The following is an 18,355-nucleotide window of genomic DNA, read 5'->3' on the forward strand; positions in this document are numbered from 1 at the left end:
GATCCTAGCCCAGTCTTTTTTCTCCCTTCCACCCACTATTTTCCATAGGAGTAGAGAGGACAGGAAAAAGTAAAATACGTATTCTTATTCGATGGGAGGTTTTTACTACCTTTTTTTTCTTCTTCAGTGATACCAGAGCACAAATGGACAAATTAAGTTGGATTCTCTATTAATTTCATTTTTTGAAAGATTTATTTGTTTATTTATTTGAGAGAGGCGGGTGGAGAGGGAGAAGGAGAGAGAGTCTCAGGCCAACTCCATGCAACGCAGGGCTCGATCTCATGACCCTTTTTAGCATTTTTTTCCTTGACCCAGGAAAACAGTCCTCCTAACAGCTAGCCTGAGGATGTTCATTTTTGAAGTTTTCTGCCCTGATGGTGCATTCTCGATGTGTCAGGTTAGGAGGCCCAGGATGACAGTTTGCCTTATTCTGGGGTAATTATGAACTTTGATCAATGGGTTCATTAAGGTGTTACCTGCCAGTTTTTTCCACGATAAAGGTATAACTTTTCCCTTTGTAATTAATAATTTGTGGGGAGATACTTTAAGACCACAAACTTCCACCCAGTGATTTAGTACACATTGATGAATCTGAATCAGTTGTTACTATAATGGTACAGACTGGTGACTTTCTAATTATGTTCTACGTTTATTAATTGGCATTCTTTGGAAAGAGGAGCTGCTTTTTTTGGTATGTATGCATATGGATGGGTGGATTATGGATTATTCATTTCTTGTTTTCTATAAATCCCGTAGTGTCATTATATATTTTGATGTTCAAATTGTCCCTGACTTGACTAGTGGATGGCACTTCATGTTAGCTTCTGTGTCCCACTGATATGTCCCCATCAATTGTTTAGTGTTTTCTTACTTTCTGGCACAAGATGTTCCAGGTTTAACTTGTCCTCCCCCTGCCCCTGCCCTGGAATCAGTTATTCCTTCAGGAAGGTCTCGCGCTCTTCACTGGGATCAGATATTTAAAAAGGCCTCTGAGACCTGACTTTGGCCTCATCTACAACTTCTCCTCTTGCGATTCCTTCCCTGCTTGCGTGCTCAGCCACATACCCTCCCAGAGTCCCCAAAGTGCCATGCTCCTCTCTACTGTCACACTTTCTGTGCCCTCTTTCTGGAGGCCCTTACCACCACTTTTCTGTGTGGCTAGTTCTTACTCTTTTTCACAACTATTCAAGTACTAACTTCTCTGACCACCTTAGCTTCCCACCCTGACCTGTGCCCCTGGCAGCACTAACTCTACTCTCACATGGTAGGGAGATAGCAGCTCATTGCTGTTTTTGTTTTGTGTTTAAATAGCATTTCTTTCTTTTTTTTAAGTAACCTCTACACCCAACGTGGATGCCTGAACTCACAGCCCTGAGATCAAGAGTCACACGCTTTACCCATCTCATTGATTTACTTTACATTTGCCCGATTACCAGTGTGAGCCTATCTGCTTTCTGTGTGGGAAACAGAAAATAGTATTGTTCAAGAGAACATGAGAACTGGCATTATAAAACAATGAGGTTGATATTCTTTGCTGCACTCTGTTTTTAGTTGAGTCTTCTGTAAGTATCAGCTAATGTAGAAAGGGTAATGCAATGACAATTTGATTATTACTTACAGAATAACTTTTTATTAAATAGATAATACATCCACCTGGCTCAAAATTCAATATTTTTGTATACAGGTATAGTCTCTGCATATACAAGCTCACATTTGTTGTTATATACCCTGTGAGTGGTTTACCTTTATATCTTAAAATGATGTAAGAAAACTTACAGAATGAATTTGATAATTTTTAATGGAGATGTGTGTGATTACACTGCAGCATATACATTCTAAGTCAATATTAGAATAATTTCTTAACAGGGTCGCTTGGGTGGTTTAGTCGGTTAAGCGTCTGCCTTCGGCTCAGGTCATAATCCCGGAGTCCCAGGATTGAGCCCAGCACTGGGCTCCCTGTTCTCTCTCCCTCTCCCTTTGCCCCTCCCCCTGCTCCTTCTCTCTCTGTCTCACTCTCTCTCTCTCTCTCTCTCGCAAATAAAATCTTTTTTAAAAAAGAGAATAACTTATCAACATTAGTAAATGAATACATTTTCTTTCCTTAAAAAAGTAGCTGAAAGATGCTTAAATTATTTCTCCTTGGTCACAGGTCTCTCTGCCAGAATGCTTCTAGTACTATATTTTATTTTCCTAATTATACAACATACATGGATCATTGTTTCCAATATGTTTTTTTATGGAGGTATAATTGACATCATATTAGTTTCAGGTGTACAATACAATGATTTGATATTTGTATATATTGCAAAATGATCACCACAGTAAGTTCAGTTAACATCTGTCATCATACATAGTTACAAAATTTGTCTTTCTTGTAATGAGAATGTTCAAGATCCACTCTCAGCTACTGTCAAATATTCAGTAAGGTGGGGTGCCTGGGTGGCTCAGTTGGTTAAGTGGCAACTCCTGATTGCAGCTTGGGTCATGATCTCAGGGTTGTGAGACGGAGAATCAAGCTCCACGTGGAGCCCCACGTCCAGCCCCTCATTGGGCTCTGCACTGGGTGTGGAGCCTGCGATTCTCTCTCTCCCTCTCCTTTTGCCCCTCCCCCTTCTCTAAAAAAAATATGCAGTAAGGTATTATTTAAAGATTTTATTTATTATTTTAGAGAAAGCGAGAGAGTGGTAGGGAGGAGGGGCAGGGAGAGGGACAAGCAGACTCCACCCTGAGCATGGAATTCACGTGGGGCTTGATCCCCTGATCAAGATCATGACCTGAGCCAAAATCAAGAGTTGGGCACTCAAAAGACAGCCACCCAGGTGCACCACAGTAAGGTATTATTAACTAGAGTCATCATGCTGTACATTACATTCCCATGACTTACTTATTTTAAAACTGGAAATTGTACTTTTTGATCTACTTCACCCATTTTGCCTACCCATGCCACAGGCAACCAACTGTCTACTCTCTGTATTCATGAACTTGGTTTTGTTTTGTTTTTAGATTCTTGTAAGTGAGAATGCAGTATTTATCTTTTCTTATCTAACTTATTTCACTTAGAATAATGCCCTCAAGGTCCTCCATGTTAACAGCAAATGGCAAGATTCCATTCTTCTTATGGCTGAGTAATATTCCGTTGTATGTGTGCATGTATATGTATATGTATGTATACACACACACATATATGCATTTTCTTTATCCATTCATCCTTTGATGGATACTTAGGTTGCTCCCAAGTCTTGATTATTGTAAATAATGCTGCAATGTGCATGAAGGTGCAGATATCTTTTTGAGTTTGTGTTTTCATTTTTTTTTTGGATAAATATTCAGAAGTGCAATTGCTGGATCTTATTGTAGCTCTACTTTCAATTTTTTGAAGAACCTCCATACTGTTTTCCATAGTAGCTACACCAATTACATTCTCACCAACAGTACTTGAGAGTTCCCTTTTCTCCACATCCTTGCCAGCAACACTTGTTATTTCTTGTCTTGTTTATTTTAGCCATTCTGACAGAGGTGAGGTGATACCTGATTGTGGTTTTGATTTGCATCTCCCTGATGATCAGTGATGTTGATCATCTCATCATATACCCGTTGTCCATCTGTTTGTCTTTGGAAAAATGCCTCCAATATATTTATTTTTTTTCAATTTTAAGTAATCTCTACATCCAACATGAGGTTCAAACTTACAACCTTGAGATCAAGAGTCACATGCTCTACTGACAAGCCTGCCAGGTGCCCCTCCAATACTTTTTGTTTGGTTTTTTGCTTGTTTGCTTGTTTTAGCATTAGTTTCAGGGGTAGAATGTGATTCATCACTTGTATATAACACCCAGTGCTCATTATAACAAAGGCCTTCCTTAATGCCCATCACCCATTTACCCCACACTCCACCCACCTCCCCTCCAGCAGCCCTCAGTTTGTTCCTTAGTTAAGAGTCTCTTATGGTTTGCCTCCCTCTCTGTTTTTATCTTATTTTATTTTTCCTTCCCTTCCCCTATGTTCATCTGTTTTGTTTCTTAAATTCCACATATGAGCGAGATCATATGGTATGTCTTTCTCTGATTGATTTATTCACTTAGCATTATACTCTCTAGCTCCATTCATGTTGTTGCAAATGGCAAGATTTCATACTTTTTGATGGCTGAGTATATTCCATTGTGTATAGATACCACCTCTTTTTTATCCATTCATCAGTCAATGGACATTTGGGCTCTTTCCATAGTTTGGCTATTATGGATAGTGCTGCTATAAACATCGGGGTGCATGTGCCCCTTCAAATCACTGTTTTTGTATCATTTGGATAAATAACTAGTTGTGCAATTGCTGGGTCATAGAGTAGTTCTATTTTCAACTTTTTGAGAAGCCTCCATACTGTTTTCCAGAGTGGCTGCACCAGCTTGCATTCCCACCAACAGTGTAAGAAGATTTCCCTTTCTCTGCATCTTCACCAACATCTGTTGTTTCCTGACTTGTTAATCCTCCAATACATTTTCGAAAGCATTTTATTTTGCTTTATATTCCTCTTGTGTGGCACACAGCATTAATTCACAGGAGGCCCTCATACTTGCCAATACGGACATGGGCAACAAAATATCAAAATATGAGCTTATAGTCTAGAAAAATGGAGAGGAAAGTATACTGGTATAAGCAGAAAGAATGATGAATGTTGTGCTTATGAGAGATGTATGCATGTTCTTGGAATTTTGAAGCTATTCTTTATTTATATCAAGTTAGTAAATACATTCACATGTGGCATTTTAAGTCTTTAGGAGTCAACGTCTGGAAATGTCAGTGATTAGAGGTTGCTCTCAGAGTAAAGTTAAGTAACAGAGATGGAATGATTTCTAAAGAAATCTTAAAAATACTCTGAGTGCTTACCTATTTTTAAAAATGGCATATAAGAAGATTGGCGTAATATTAAAAATAATTTTCTAGAAACAAGTTTTATTTCCATAAGAGCTTTGATCAAATACCTCATCATGATGAATAAGGCTAATTACACTTGTGCTTCTTGTGAGCTGCTTTTAAAAATTCATGTGCAAACCTCCGAGCATTCCAATCTCCTGCCTTCCCCTCCAAGACATTCAAATCACTGTAAGGTTTTCTGCACCCTGCAAAGGGCTGTTTATCATTTACTACCTATTTTGTTAGCTGCCCTGATACTCTTCCTGCCCTCCTTAAATATATTCTGAATGATTAAAGGCAAAGATTCTGCTGTATCTGTCATTTAAATCTCCCATAATACCTAACACATAATTAGCCCTGTAAAACATCTTTTCCCTCATTATCAGACCACATCACCTGTAAGGCAGTACTGCAGCACAGACCCCAAACAAGAACGACACCGCTGTGTTGCTGTTCTAGGCGGGAACTGAATGTACAGCTTAGTAAAGCTACATGTTTTGAAGGTGTAAAAATTGCTTTTCCACTTTCTGTGTATAAATGTAAAATGGTCAGGGCACCTGGGTGGCTCAGTCAGTTAAGCGTCTGCCTTTGGCTCAGGTCGTAATCCCAGAGTCCTGGGATTGAGCCGAGAAGTGGGCTCCCTGCTCAACAGGGAGCCCGCTTCTCCCTCTCCCTCTGCCCTTCCCCACCTCCCCGCCCCCTACCCATGCCCCCACACCTCGTGCTCTCTGCTATCGCTCTGTCTCAAATAATCTTAAAAAAATAAAACAAATATATAAAATATTTATGCTGTAAAGGCAATTATTGGACAATAATATAAGGTACAACCCAATTAATACATCTACAAAACAGGCTATGATCTATTTATATGTGTGTATATGTGTGCGAATACAAAAGGTACAAAGAATGATGGATCAGATACCCATGTACCCAACTACATCACTTAAATTAAATTTTGCCAACCCAGCCAAACACCATTTCTGTACACTCTAATCACCTCTACCTTCATTCCCCCAAAGATATTCATTCTCCTTAATTTGCTATTTATCACTGCCTTGCCTTTCTTTAAAACTGTCAGACATATGTAGGTATCCTTAAACAATATATACTTCTTAAAACTTTATGCCACAGGGACACCTGGGTGGCTCAGTTGGTTAAGTGTCTGCCTTCGGCTCAGGTCATAGGTCCTGGGATCGAGTCCCGCATCAGGCTCCTTGCTCAGTGGGGAGCCTACTTCTCCCTCTGCCTGCCACTCTTCCTGCTTGTGCTCTCTCGCACTCTTTGTCAGATAAATAAATAAAATCTTTAAAAAAAAAAAAGCCAGATTTCAATGTCTTCCCATTTGTAAGATTTGTTTCCAGTCATATGATTTGCTAAAAGCTTCAAAATTATTGTTTTTGGCATACCATTCATTAAACTCTAAAATTTCCAACTTAAATCAAAACATATAGGACCCATTTTTAAAAAATGTTCATTATCAGTGAGGACAACACAGGTCGATTTACAAAAGCAGTTCTTTAACACTTCAAACATTTCTTTTTTTTTTTTTTAAAGATTTTATTTATTTATTTGAGAGAGAGAGAATGAGAGATAGAGTGCACGAGAGGGAAGAGGGTCAGAGGGAGAAGCAGACTCCCCGCTGAGCAGGGAGCCCGATGCGGGACCCAATCCCAGGACTCCAGGATCATGACCTGAGCCGAAGGCAGTTGCTTAACCAACTGAGCCACCCAGGCGCCCACACTTCAAACATTTCTAATGTCTGCTTAATGGTGGACAACATAGAAAGTCCAGGGTGTCATGCTTGTTTTTTTAAAAAAATATTATTCAGGGACACCTGGGTGGCTCAGTCAGTTAAGCATCAGACTCTTGATCTCGGCTCAAGTCTCAATCTCAAGGTTGTGAGATTGAGTCCTGTATGGGGCTCCCCATGGGGCATGGAGCTTACTTAAAAAAATTTTTACTCGGGCGCCTGGGTGGCTCAGATGGTTAAGTGTCTGCCTTCGGCTCAGGTCATGATCCCAGAGTCCTGGGATCGAGTCCCGCATCAGGCTCCCTGCTCGGTGGGGAGCCTGCTTCTCCCTCTGCCTCTCTCTCTCTCTGTCTCTCATGAATAAATAAATAAAAAAAAAATTAAAAAAAAATTTTTACTCAACATCAGCTCATAGATATTTTTTCTTTGTTTATTGTATATACATGTTTAAAAATTGGTAAATTTTGTCAAAACTACAGTAAGATACGACTGCATGCCTATTAGAATGGCCATTATATTAAAAAAAAAATAATAGGGGCAGCTGGCTGGGTCAGTAGAGCATGAGATTTTTGATCTCCAGTTGTGAGTTTGAGCCCCATGTTGGATGTAGAGATTACTTAAAATAAACAAACATCTAAAAAAAATATAGAAACAAGTTGGTGAGCATATGGATGGATCTGACTGTGGTGCAGCTGTAGCTCTTAGAAGCCCTAGGAAGTCTCAGGTCTCAGGCATAGGTCTTTATGTGGTGGTCTTAGTTTTAATTCTCTACTGCACAAGGCCTTTGAGTTGGCTAAGGAACATTCCTGGGATGAGGACAAACCTCAGAGCAACCAACAGCTTCAGGGCATGGTCATCAGCGTTGTTTCTACTTCTGCTTTTGGCCCTGGTGATTTCCTCACTTTCTTACTGAAAGTTCAGCTTAAAAAAAAGATGTTTCTTCTCTGTGGAATGGGCATGATGATGATGTCAATTCTATAGAGCTAATGTATGTTAAGCACTTGGAATACTACCTGGCAAATAATTAGCATGATGAAAGTGCTAGATACTATTCTTTGAATAGTATTGCTCTGTATTTATTGTAGGAAGGTTTTACAAAATTTTGAGTCTAGTACATTATTGGGTACAGAGCATGTTTATATATTTCACAGTGCCTATGAGAAATAATTTTTGTATTGGGGTGCCTGGGTAGCTCAGTCGGTTAGGCACCCAACTCTTGATTTCTGCTCAGGTCACAATTTTGGGGTTGTGCGATTGAGTCCCTCACCAGGCTCTGTGCTCAGGGCAGAATCTACTTGTCCCTCTCCCTCTCCTCCCTTCCCCCCGGCAAATAATAAATAAATAAATACATACATACATACATAAATAAAAATCTTTAAACAACAGAAATCTTTTTTTGTATTAAATATGTTTGTTTGGGTCGGCAATTTACCACTGCACTTTGTCTAACTGTTATCTCCCTGAAGCTACATAAAGAACATTTATGTATCTTAGGTAAATGTACTATACGTTTATAAATATATGAAGTTTTGTGTAAGCTATTATTCAGCAGTTGTAAGTCTAAAATCAGCAAAGGGATCTGGGTCACCAGTCCTTCCTTACTATAAAAAAATAGCACAAAATTGCTTAATTTTAAATTTCATGAGAAATTTCATTTTTATTAAAAAATGATTGTTTATGTATATATACAGATACATTAAAATATGTGGATACTTGAAATATATTTGTGTGTGACCTCATATGCTTGATATAAAAGTTTGTAAGTTCAAAGCAGTATATACTTGCTAATAATTACCAACATTTGCTCTTACTGTACTTTTCATCAGAATTTCTTCACAACTATAAACCTATTAAGATTCTAGAGAAATAGAAGATGACAATACACTAAATAAAAGCAATATGGCAACCAAACCAGTGTACATTTAAGTTACAAAGTTTTTTTTTTAGTTTAAACAATTCTTAAAATACTTTCAAAAAGCATACTGAAGCGTATTTTAAATACATATCTTAAATACATAAGACATTTTTTTCTCCTACTCCTCCCCACAGAAATCCTAGTGAAATGGGTAGTGGGTGTGTGGTACAAGGTGCTTTGGACACAGGCTATGCAGAAGGTTTGGTTTACCATATTTCCTCTGAGTAAAGCAGTGAGGATAGAAACATGGACAGCAGCCTATATAAATGCAACTTTGCGGAACTTGTTATGTAGGAATATATTCTTCATATAAATTTAAAGAATTTTTCCTGGCCAAAAAAATGAATCATGCTCATTATAGAATAGTTCGGAGATAAAGAAAAGCGTGGAAAAGAAAATAAAGACACCTGTAATCCTACCACATAGAGGTACCTACTGGCAATATTCTGGTGTGTTTCTTTCCTATATTTTTTCCTAAGCATACAAAAATATAAACATATAAAAATATGATTATATTATTTACAGAATTTGATATCCTGCTTTTTTCCTGGATAAAATGATGGTGAGTTGCTTACCTTTCCATTTATGTTCTTCAAAAGAATTTATTATTTTAATGGCCAACAGAAAGTTTCACTGAATGGATATACCATAATGCAAAATATAGAATGGTATTTCTAATTTTATAGCTTTTAAAGTTTTATATAAATAAAATTTTAAAAGCTATAGAATTATAAATAGAGATCATATTTTTGACAACTAACGCCTCCCAGCATGCAATGACTGGTACGTGGTCTTTTCATGTTTTCATAACTCCTCAAAGGCTGGGACACGCCAACAAGTTAGACACTGCACAAGGACACCCAACTCTGAACATTTCAGGTCCTACCCCAAGGGTCCATTTGAAAGTGACAACAGTCTATGCCATTACACATGGATAACTGAAGGTCTGCTTGTAAAGTCCACATGCTGAACTCCTACAAGCTGTAAAACAGAGTTGATGGGTTTGTGATCCAACCTATTTTTATCACGGTGTATAAAATGGATGTTGTTACCTAGAAGAGAATAAAAGGCAAAGGTAGGCATATAGATTCATTAGATTTATTGCTTATTAGAATCAAGGAATCTTTTCAACTTTTAATTAGTCTAAAGGGAAAAAATGACTGCCTGGAGTTCATAATATTCTCTATATAATGCCCTAATAATTTTTAATTAAGGTAATAAAGCATGACATGGATTAGGGTTAAATAAGTGTGATACTTAATGTTTTATGAGATCCAAGGGGAAAGATTCTTAAATTATAACCTCTGTTAGGTTTTATTAGATGTAATTAAATAAAATATCCTGTCAAACAGGCAGAATATGGAACTAGCATAAATATCAAGCTGGAAAATCACATCTGTTTCTTAAATTTAATAATGGAATAAATCACTTGCTTCAAAAAAAAAAATTCACTACCAAACACTGATTTAATAGGTTATCAGCATTATAATCCTAGACCAAAAGAGGCTGAAAAATCAGGGCATTGAGACAGTCAGTTACAATACACTTAGACATCCACAATCCTTTTATCTGCTCAAATTAAAGTGTCATAATTTATAGGTCTAGGGTCTTTTCTTTGATTCTTGGACTCAAGACCAGAATTCTAACTTAAAACATAAGATTAAGTAAATATTATAAGAGGCATGTTTTTGGGCACCTGGGTGGCTCAGTCGGTTAAGCATCTGCCTTTGGCTCAGGTCATGATCCCAGGGTCCTGGGATCAAGTCCTGCATCAGGCTCCTTGCTCAGTGGGGAGCCTGCTTCTCCCTCTGCCCGCCACTCCCCCTGCTCGTGCTGTCAAATTAATAAAATCTTTAAAAAAAGGAGGCATCAGTAATCTACAGTAATCACTGTAGATTTAATATCATAAATTGGCTTATTATCAAAAAGGCAAAATGCAATACAGGTTTAACCATGAAAGGTTTCTATAAATAAGTATACCCAGCTCTTTCCTTAGAGGAGCTACATTTCTTCCAGCAGGTAGTATCAAGATATTCTCCTTACATACTCCTCACTTACTCAATTATGTTCCCAACTTGGCACACAAATGATGCTCTCTGTGTGCTTGGTCACCCTTACACACCTGAACATGTGGTCAGATGCTGAGACATGGAGATTAGGGACTCAAACCGGGTCTGAAGATGGAAACAAGCCATCCAAAAATATGGCTCAAGGTCATTCAGGGCTAATCTAGAGGACTCATTCTCATAAAACAGGGCTTCTCTTTTTTTCTAGTCTAACTGGTGTAAATTCACAAGAGAGGGAAAGAGAGATTAAATTACAGGTTTTAGCTAGCTAAAGTGCTCCAGCTGCAGAAAGCCAAAAAGCCATAATGCTTGGTCAAAAGCCTCCTTCTAAAGACTTTTAGACATGTGGAGTTTATTAAAGTAAATGTTAATTTTATAACTCCTAGAAGCTATGCTCGCTAATGTGGACAATTTTCAAGAGGAAGAAGAACCAAGAAAATCTATTTACAATTTAGTGATTTACACTGTGAAAGTGGCTGTCCCTGACTACAATACTTGACCATGGTAGAGATCTAACACTGAACCATTTAGCAGTGTGGAGCCAAAGAAATTTCAGGTGGCCCAAAGTGATCAATAAAGCTATTAAAACTATGTGGCTTATAGTAATTGTTACTGAATGAGCTGTCCCTGGAGCTGACTTGCTTTCTGACACTGAGCAAGTCTTCTAGCCTTGTTAGATATAAGTAACTAGATTGATTCTTCTATTGAGAAAAAAAAGAAAAAAGAAAAAAAAGGGTCAACACTTTGTTCTATGTGGAAATGTTCACTTCCATGAACTTTTTTTTTTTAAAGATTTATTTATTTTAGAGAGAGAGCACTCGAGCGTGGGCAGAAGGGAAGGGAAAGAAACAGAGAGGATCTCGAGCAAAGGAGGAGCACTCATGCACTCCCTGCTGAGTGCAGCCCATACAGGGCTCGATCTCACGACCCTGAGATCATGACCTGAGCTAAAATCAAGCATCTGACGCTTAACCAACTGAGCCACCTAGGTGCCCCTCTCTTCCATGAACTTTTTTTTTTAAAAGATTTATTTATTTATTTTAGAGAGGTGGGGAGAGGCAGAAGGAGAGGGAGACAAGCAGACTCCCCGCTGAACATGGAGCCTGACACGGGGCTCAATCCCAGGACCCTGAGATCATGACCTGAGCTGAAATCAAGTATCTGGTGCACAAGTGGCTGACCCACCCAGGCGCCCCTCTTCCATGAACTTTTTAAACAGTTTTATAGACATATACAATTGACCAAACCACCACTGACTTTCCTATCCCAAATACCTGAAATCACTCAGGCACAGGATGATGGGCACATTACATGCAATAAACAGACGCCAAAATACACAGAAGCGTTTGAAAACAAAGGTGACCCCTATAAGCACAGAATTGTGACTGTTACAATGTCAAATTGCCATTTTTACCTGGTGTCTATTTTATGAAGAAACTGTGGCCTCCTAACTTCTAAAAAGCACAAAAAGTGTGCCACTGGATCTGGGCTTTGACGCTTACCTGGACCTAAGATGAGGGTTCCACCTTGCTGGGCAGGGTCTCCTTGAAAATCAAAAAGAGGGCCAGTCACTGCCCTCCACAGGCTCCGAATGCTTCCTGAGAGTATATTTGATTTTATATGGGGGCTCTTTCCTGAAATATTGGGAATTGTCTTTAGATATTATCATTTTATATTCAATTAGATATCAGAAGATAACGTTAGTGCTTCTATAACACATTCTTTTTTTTGAGGTATAGTTGACACAACATACACTGCTGTATAATGTGGTGATGCCGCAGCTCTGTACTTGGGCTAGGCTCACTACAGGTGTAGCTGCCACCTGTCACCATACAAGGCTATTACAGTATCATTGACTGTAGTCCCTGTGCTGTGCCTTTCATCCCCGTGACTTACTCATTCCATAACTGGAAGCTGGTATCTCCCACTCCCCTTCACCCATTTTTGCCCATCACCCTTGAAATATTTTTTCTTGTGTTATCTTACTTCCAACTTGTCTTCTTTTCTTGCTTCAAACAAAGGTTTCTCAGCCTTTCCCTATTGACATTTTGGACCACGTAAGTCTTCATCCAGTGCAACGCAGGGTGGTTAGCAGCATCACTGTCCTGCATACCCACTAGATGCCGCAGTACCTTCACCATGTGATGACAAACCAAAAGTGTCTCCAGATAACACCAAATGTACCCTGCTTGAGAACTACTACTTTAAAGAAGTGATGATATACCCCAATCATCTGCCACAGAAAAATGTCCGCTACAGACTTCTCAAACTGACTGCTTTCCCCCACCATTTTTTTTTTTAAAGATTTTAAGTAATCTCCATACCCAACATGGGGCTCCAACTCACAACCCCAAGATCAAGAGTCACATGCCGTACTGAGCCAGCCAGGTGCCCTTAATGCTTTCCCTTTTAATACATCATTTATCCTCTGTTTAATTTCTCACCTACTAATACGTAACTACACTCCTTTTCAAGAAACACTGTGGCACAGACCAGTATATGCTCCTCAAAACCCATTTCCTCTTTCTGGGCCCACAGATGAACTACATTTCCAGTCTTCCCAGCAGTTCGTTATGGCCATGTGACTATGTTCTAACCCATGAGTAAAATGATACGGGCCACTTCCCGGCCAGCTCCTTAAAACCTCTATGTTCCTTCTACATTCCTGGAAGCCCCGGGATGAAAATGACAGAGCCACAAGATGAAAGGGGCCGGGGTCCTTCCCCCCGGGTCCCTGCTGTACTGCTGCTTGGAGGAAAGGCATCTGAATAGATACGCCATCTTGAAATTAACAGAAGAACTAACCTCTCCCGTGCTGTGCCGCTGAGACTTGGGGAGCTGTCTGTGACAGCAGCTAATCCAGCGCCTCCCCAGCTCCCCTTGGCTGTCAGTTTTTCCATCTCCTTTCCCACATGGACTAATACTTCACTTCTGCTCCCTCTGAGCAAAGGGACCCACCCTCTTCACCCTTCTCGTAACTTATCTTTCCCCTATCCCTGCCTGTTACGTCTTGCTTCTGGCTTTTTATTTTGATGGTTATGCTGCCTTTAACCTGCCTGAATCCTTAGTATTTCCAGGTACCTATCATTTCCTTTCCTCTCTCTGACTCTTCTATTTCTTTCATGTTTCTATTATGATGGACATTTATTTCACCAAGAAACAAATACAGGCCCATTACCTTAGAAACATGAGTAAAAGACTAAATTTTACTGTTTTCTAGGATTCTATGTCTAAAATAAATATTCAGAAACCCAAATTATCTCTTCATGTCCAAAGAAGGGGTCATTTAATATTTCTGAAATTTCAGAAATTCAATTGAAGGAGATTCCATGACCTAAAATTTAACAATCTTTGCCACAAACACAATCTAATTCTGGAAATACAGTATTTTCACACAGGTCACAGGAGTTAAAAGATTTGAATATACCTTCTCTAATAATTATAAGCATATATTTTGTTTAGAATTCAACTGTTTTCTTTGCAATTCTGTATTTTTATTGTGTGATGAACCGATGAACCATGAGGTGTTACTAAGGTGAAACTCACAGTTTAGATCTAAAGTGCTAAATGATAATCAACTCGCACAGCTGGGACTGTTACAACACAGAAAACAGTCTACCAAGAAGTAAGGCTCACAATGTATACACTGCAATTTCCTATACCAAGGAGAAAAAGGAAAGAGCACACTCTGTGTTTACGCTAGCTCATCATTAGTTTTAATAAAGTTTAGGTTGCTTTCCTTAAACACATCAGTAAAGGGATAATTACTCATCCACGCTGGACACAGGACTATGACTTCATCACTTCAAATGCTTGTATGACACCCCCACTCCTCCAGAACAAATCCAAACTCCTTGGCATGTCACCCCAGACTCGGCCCGAATTAGCCACAACCTGTCCCTTGGCTCACACCAAGTCCCCAATTGGCTAGACTCCAGCCTGACACAGGGACCTGCACTTGTCCAAGAGTCACAGTTTTTCATGCCTGTGTGCCTTTGCATGTGCTACTTTCGGTCAGCAGCACCCTTCCCCAGCCTCACTTCACCCAGCTAACTCCTTTAAGAGTGGGCTTAGATGACACCTCCTCTGTAAAGCCTTCAGAGATTCTTCTCTCCCCTCGTTATTTCCGGCATAGGTATTCCTAGTACATGTTCTCTATTACAAGCCCTTAAATTGTATTGTAATCAGCTGTTTGCTTTTGTCTCCCAGAATAGAGTATGAGTTTTAGGATGGCAGGGAGCTGTTTATCACTGTCCTCTTGGGAGCATCCAACCAAGTGGAGATTACAGACAGGAGCTCAACAATATTTGTTGAGAATGAATGATTTGAGTTTGAGTTCTCTCAACTGGCATTTCAGAAGCCATTCTTTCTACTTAATACAGAAACAGTTCACCTAAAGCTGACGAAGCTCTGTTAAATTACAAAGAACTGCATTAAAGGCAGGGAATGTGGACCACATAAAGACAAAACCTCAAACTCTTCAACTAACTCTGCTGTCTGGACACCTTAAGTGCACTGGTAGAGTACATGATAAGTACAAGGGGCTATTCAGGTACAATGAGGGAAGGAATAACTTCTGCAGGAGGGGCTTTTAAGAGCCCCTTTGAGTTGGGCTTCAAATGAAAACTAAGATTTCATCAATTAAAGAACAGAGTATTCAAAGCCATGGTGTTGAGCTAAGAAAATATATTGACTCAAGCAATATTATTTTTCACTTAATTACGAAAGTAAAATGTACTCATTGTTAAAAATACAAAGGCCACTTTTCTAACTTCCATACCTTGGGGTAAGCATGACAATATCTTTTAAAACCTTTTTTTTAAAGATTTTATTTATTTATTTATTTATTTGACAGAGAGAGACACAGCGAGAGAGGGAACACAAGCAGGGGGAGTGGGAGAGGGAGAAGCAGGCTTCCCGCCGAGCAGGGAGCCCGATGCGGGGGCTCGATCCCAGGACCCTGGGATCATGACCTGAGCTGAAGGCAGACGCTCAACGACTGAGCCACCCAGGCACCCCTAAAACCTTTTTTATTACACACACACACACACACACACAGGTACTCCTGATCTTTATGAAAATGGTTTTTATTTCCACAAAAAGAGAATCATACTAAAAACACTGTTCTGCAATTTGCTTTTTTCACTCATTTAGTACTTTGCAAATAGCCTTCTATGTCATTACACCCAGGAAATGAATCTTTGAGAGTCTGGAATCATAAAAAGCAGGCTGATTTATGAATTTACCATTTGTTTCCCTATGCATACATACAGAAATGTGCAAATGTACCATTAGCGTTTTCTGATGAGACGTGTCATGTCTTACCTGAGGAGGCAATTTCTTCACCTCTTTTCATTCCCAATTTTTTATAAATTTCTCTCTCAGGATCAACATAGATTTCATGAGAATACCCAGTCAGTTTGCAGAAAGGCTAAAAAAAGATATTTGGAATTTGTATAAGTAAAAATGAGAGAAAAGTAATGATAACCTACCTTTATTTTAGCAAATTTAACCTACACTTAGTGGTTCAAATAAATAATTTTTATGTCTGAAATAGATTTAATTTGTTAGCTTCTCAATTGCCGATATATTTACCTCGATATGATGGTAGGATGACTGTCCAATCACTATTAGGGTGACATCTGCTTCCTTTAGGAGAAAAAAGGGACAGGTACATATTACCAGAACTTACATATATTTTATAAAACTTCCCCTTGTCCAACTCTTTTGTTCCATTCTAATGCCACCTATAGGCTTCTAGAAGAATGGAATAAACAGCAAAATTGTGTGAGTCAAAGTAAAGCAATGTATGCTAAAATGTTCAGTTAATTCAGTTGATCTCTTGCTAAGAACTTCAAAATAATGTAGTCAATAATTCTCAAAAAAATTCTCTATGCTCCCCCCAAAGACGTACACTAAAAAATAATAAAAATTATTGAAGTAGGGTTAATCAGTTTCATTTTTTCACATCCCAATTAATAAGGCCTGATGAAAACAGATCTTAGTTTTACAAAGGTTGCCCAATTCCTTCACTCAAAAGCTCACATGGGAACAAATGTATATGTGCCTGAAAAAGAACATATGTATGTGGTTGTCACAGGAATGTGGAAGGCACATCCTAACAAATACAAATTTTAACCTTTAAGATATATTAGTATTTTCCTATAATGAACAACTATTTGGAGTGTTCTTATTAAAAAAATAAGGGAAATAAAATATTAATAATTTCTAGCATCCGTGCTTTTGGTCATTATGATTCAACATTTACAAATAGGTTACTAACATTGAAATTATTATAGTTAGTACGTTTATAAGCAGGCAGTAGCGAATAAAGTAGGACAGAAATAGATCTCTAACGTCTCTTTTTTGAAGGTGTTGGAGAGATGTGTAGGAAGGTGATAATCAGGGTTTGCGAGGGTCTGTTCTGGAGAGGTGTCGTACTCTGCACCTCATCCCACCGGGCTTCTTAGAAATGACAGGTGACTTTCACAAGGTCGCCCTGAAGCAGGGCACGCTGCTGCTCACTCTCAGGAAACTTACTTGTAAAAAACTCTTGGGGATTTTGGCCAGATCTTCTACGTATTCCTTGCAAATGTAACACAGGAAATGCTGAAATCCCAACACGACAAAAAGGACAAGTTAGCGACTAATACCCTCAGGGTTCATTAAAGACCAAGTACTTCGTTACGCGTGACGCTAATTAATGCCACTCACAGCGGGTAGAAAAAGGCGCGAAGGGTGCCCGAGATGCGTTAAAATTGGGCCACTCCCTTAGGCCTCCTCGTTTGCTGGGAAAATGGACTTGGCTTGGCGGGCTGTTTTTCCATTCCTATTAAAGGAAGCGAGAGGAGCTGTTCGCATTCCGGAAGCCTCTAGTGGAAGGCAATGGGAAGGGCCAGGCCCAGCTGGACCGCACTCTCGGGCCTTGGGCCTTTCGAAGGACCCAATGTCCCCCTAGCCGAAGCTGTAGAAGCAACCTCCATCCCAGCCTGCCGGCAGAGTCCCTACTCCGGGCCGCCCCGCTGCCCGCGCTCACCCGCACGAAGACTACGACAGCCCGACGCTCCCGAAACAGCGCGCCGAACGGCACCTGCCTCGCGTTGGCGTCCAGCACAGGCAGCTCGGCTACTGCTGCGGCCAGGAGCTGCCCGCGCTCGGGGCCGCTCGGGACTGCGGCTGGGGCGGCGCGGCCGCTGACCTGCCGCGTAACCGGGCCGAGGGCGGGGTCGGCCACAGCGCCCTGCATCTGCCTGCCCAGGTTCGCGTCCACCATGCCCAAGCCGACCGCACAGGTTAGACGAACCGGGTCGCGGCTGAGCTGGGCTCACGGGGCGGGGCAATCCGGGAGGAGCACGGCGCGCAGGGCGGGGCGGAACGGAGGGCGGAGCTGTGCCACCCAGAGCCAGAGCCCCTCTGGCTGAGTCAGAAAACGGTCCCTACAGGCCCAGGCGAGCTCCGTCGTGGCAGGGCGGGGCGGGGCGAAATCTGGGCGGGGCGCCACCCGGGAGGGGCGGAGCAGAATGCGGGTGGGGCGGGACGGAGCGCAGGGCGGAGCACAAGGCAGGGAGCCGCGCGGTGTTCGGTCCCGAGGGGCGCTCGGTCGGCGTGCTGGCAGACGGGGCTGTGCGGGGATTGGACCGGGCATATCCAGCCGCCTGGAGGTTAGGTTCCGCTGGTCGCGGTGCGCAGGCAAGCGCAAACCGCCCGCGCGTTTTC

General features: G+C 40.5%; 1 protein-coding gene across 1 annotated transcript; it reads right to left on the reverse strand.

The window, feature by feature from the left end:
- Positions 1-8,371: 8,371 nt before the first annotated feature.
- Positions 8,372-17,952, reverse strand: PRXL2C (peroxiredoxin like 2C). The gene is made up of 6 exons (XM_028122299.2): positions 17,676-17,952; positions 17,180-17,248; positions 16,235-16,288; positions 15,965-16,070; positions 12,142-12,273; positions 8,372-9,625 (listed from the first exon to the last, which is right to left on the reverse strand). Exons 1-6 carry the CDS (start codon positions 17,910-17,912, stop codon positions 9,498-9,500), a joined length of 726 nt encoding a protein of 241 aa, XP_027978100.1. The 5' UTR covers positions 17,913-17,952; the 3' UTR covers positions 8,372-9,497.
- Between the last annotated feature and the right edge of the window lie 403 nt (positions 17,953-18,355).

Source organism: Eumetopias jubatus, unplaced genomic scaffold (genome assembly GCF_037043125.1).
Source record: "Eumetopias jubatus isolate StellerSeaLion01/CBP00866 unplaced genomic scaffold, mEumJub1_p1.0 scaffold_15, whole genome shotgun sequence".
Classification (NCBI taxonomy): Eukaryota; Metazoa; Chordata; class Mammalia; order Carnivora; family Otariidae; genus Eumetopias; species Eumetopias jubatus.

What these genes read in the sequence shown, in the direction of transcription:
- PRXL2C (XM_028122299.2), bottom strand. Translation starts at nt 17,912, where the DNA reads ATGGTGGACGCGAACCTGGGCAGGCAGATGCAGGGCGCTGTGGCCGAC. An exon ending in TGAAGAAATTGCCTCCTCAG is followed by an intron (nt 12,274 to 15,964) that starts GTAAGACATGAC and finishes CCAATATTTCAG; the next exon opens with GAAAGAGCCCCCATATAAAA. An exon ending in AACCCTCATCTTAGGTCCAG is followed by an intron (nt 9,626 to 12,141) that starts GTAAGCGTCAAA and finishes ATTCTCTTCTAG; the next exon opens with GTAACAACATCCATTTTATA.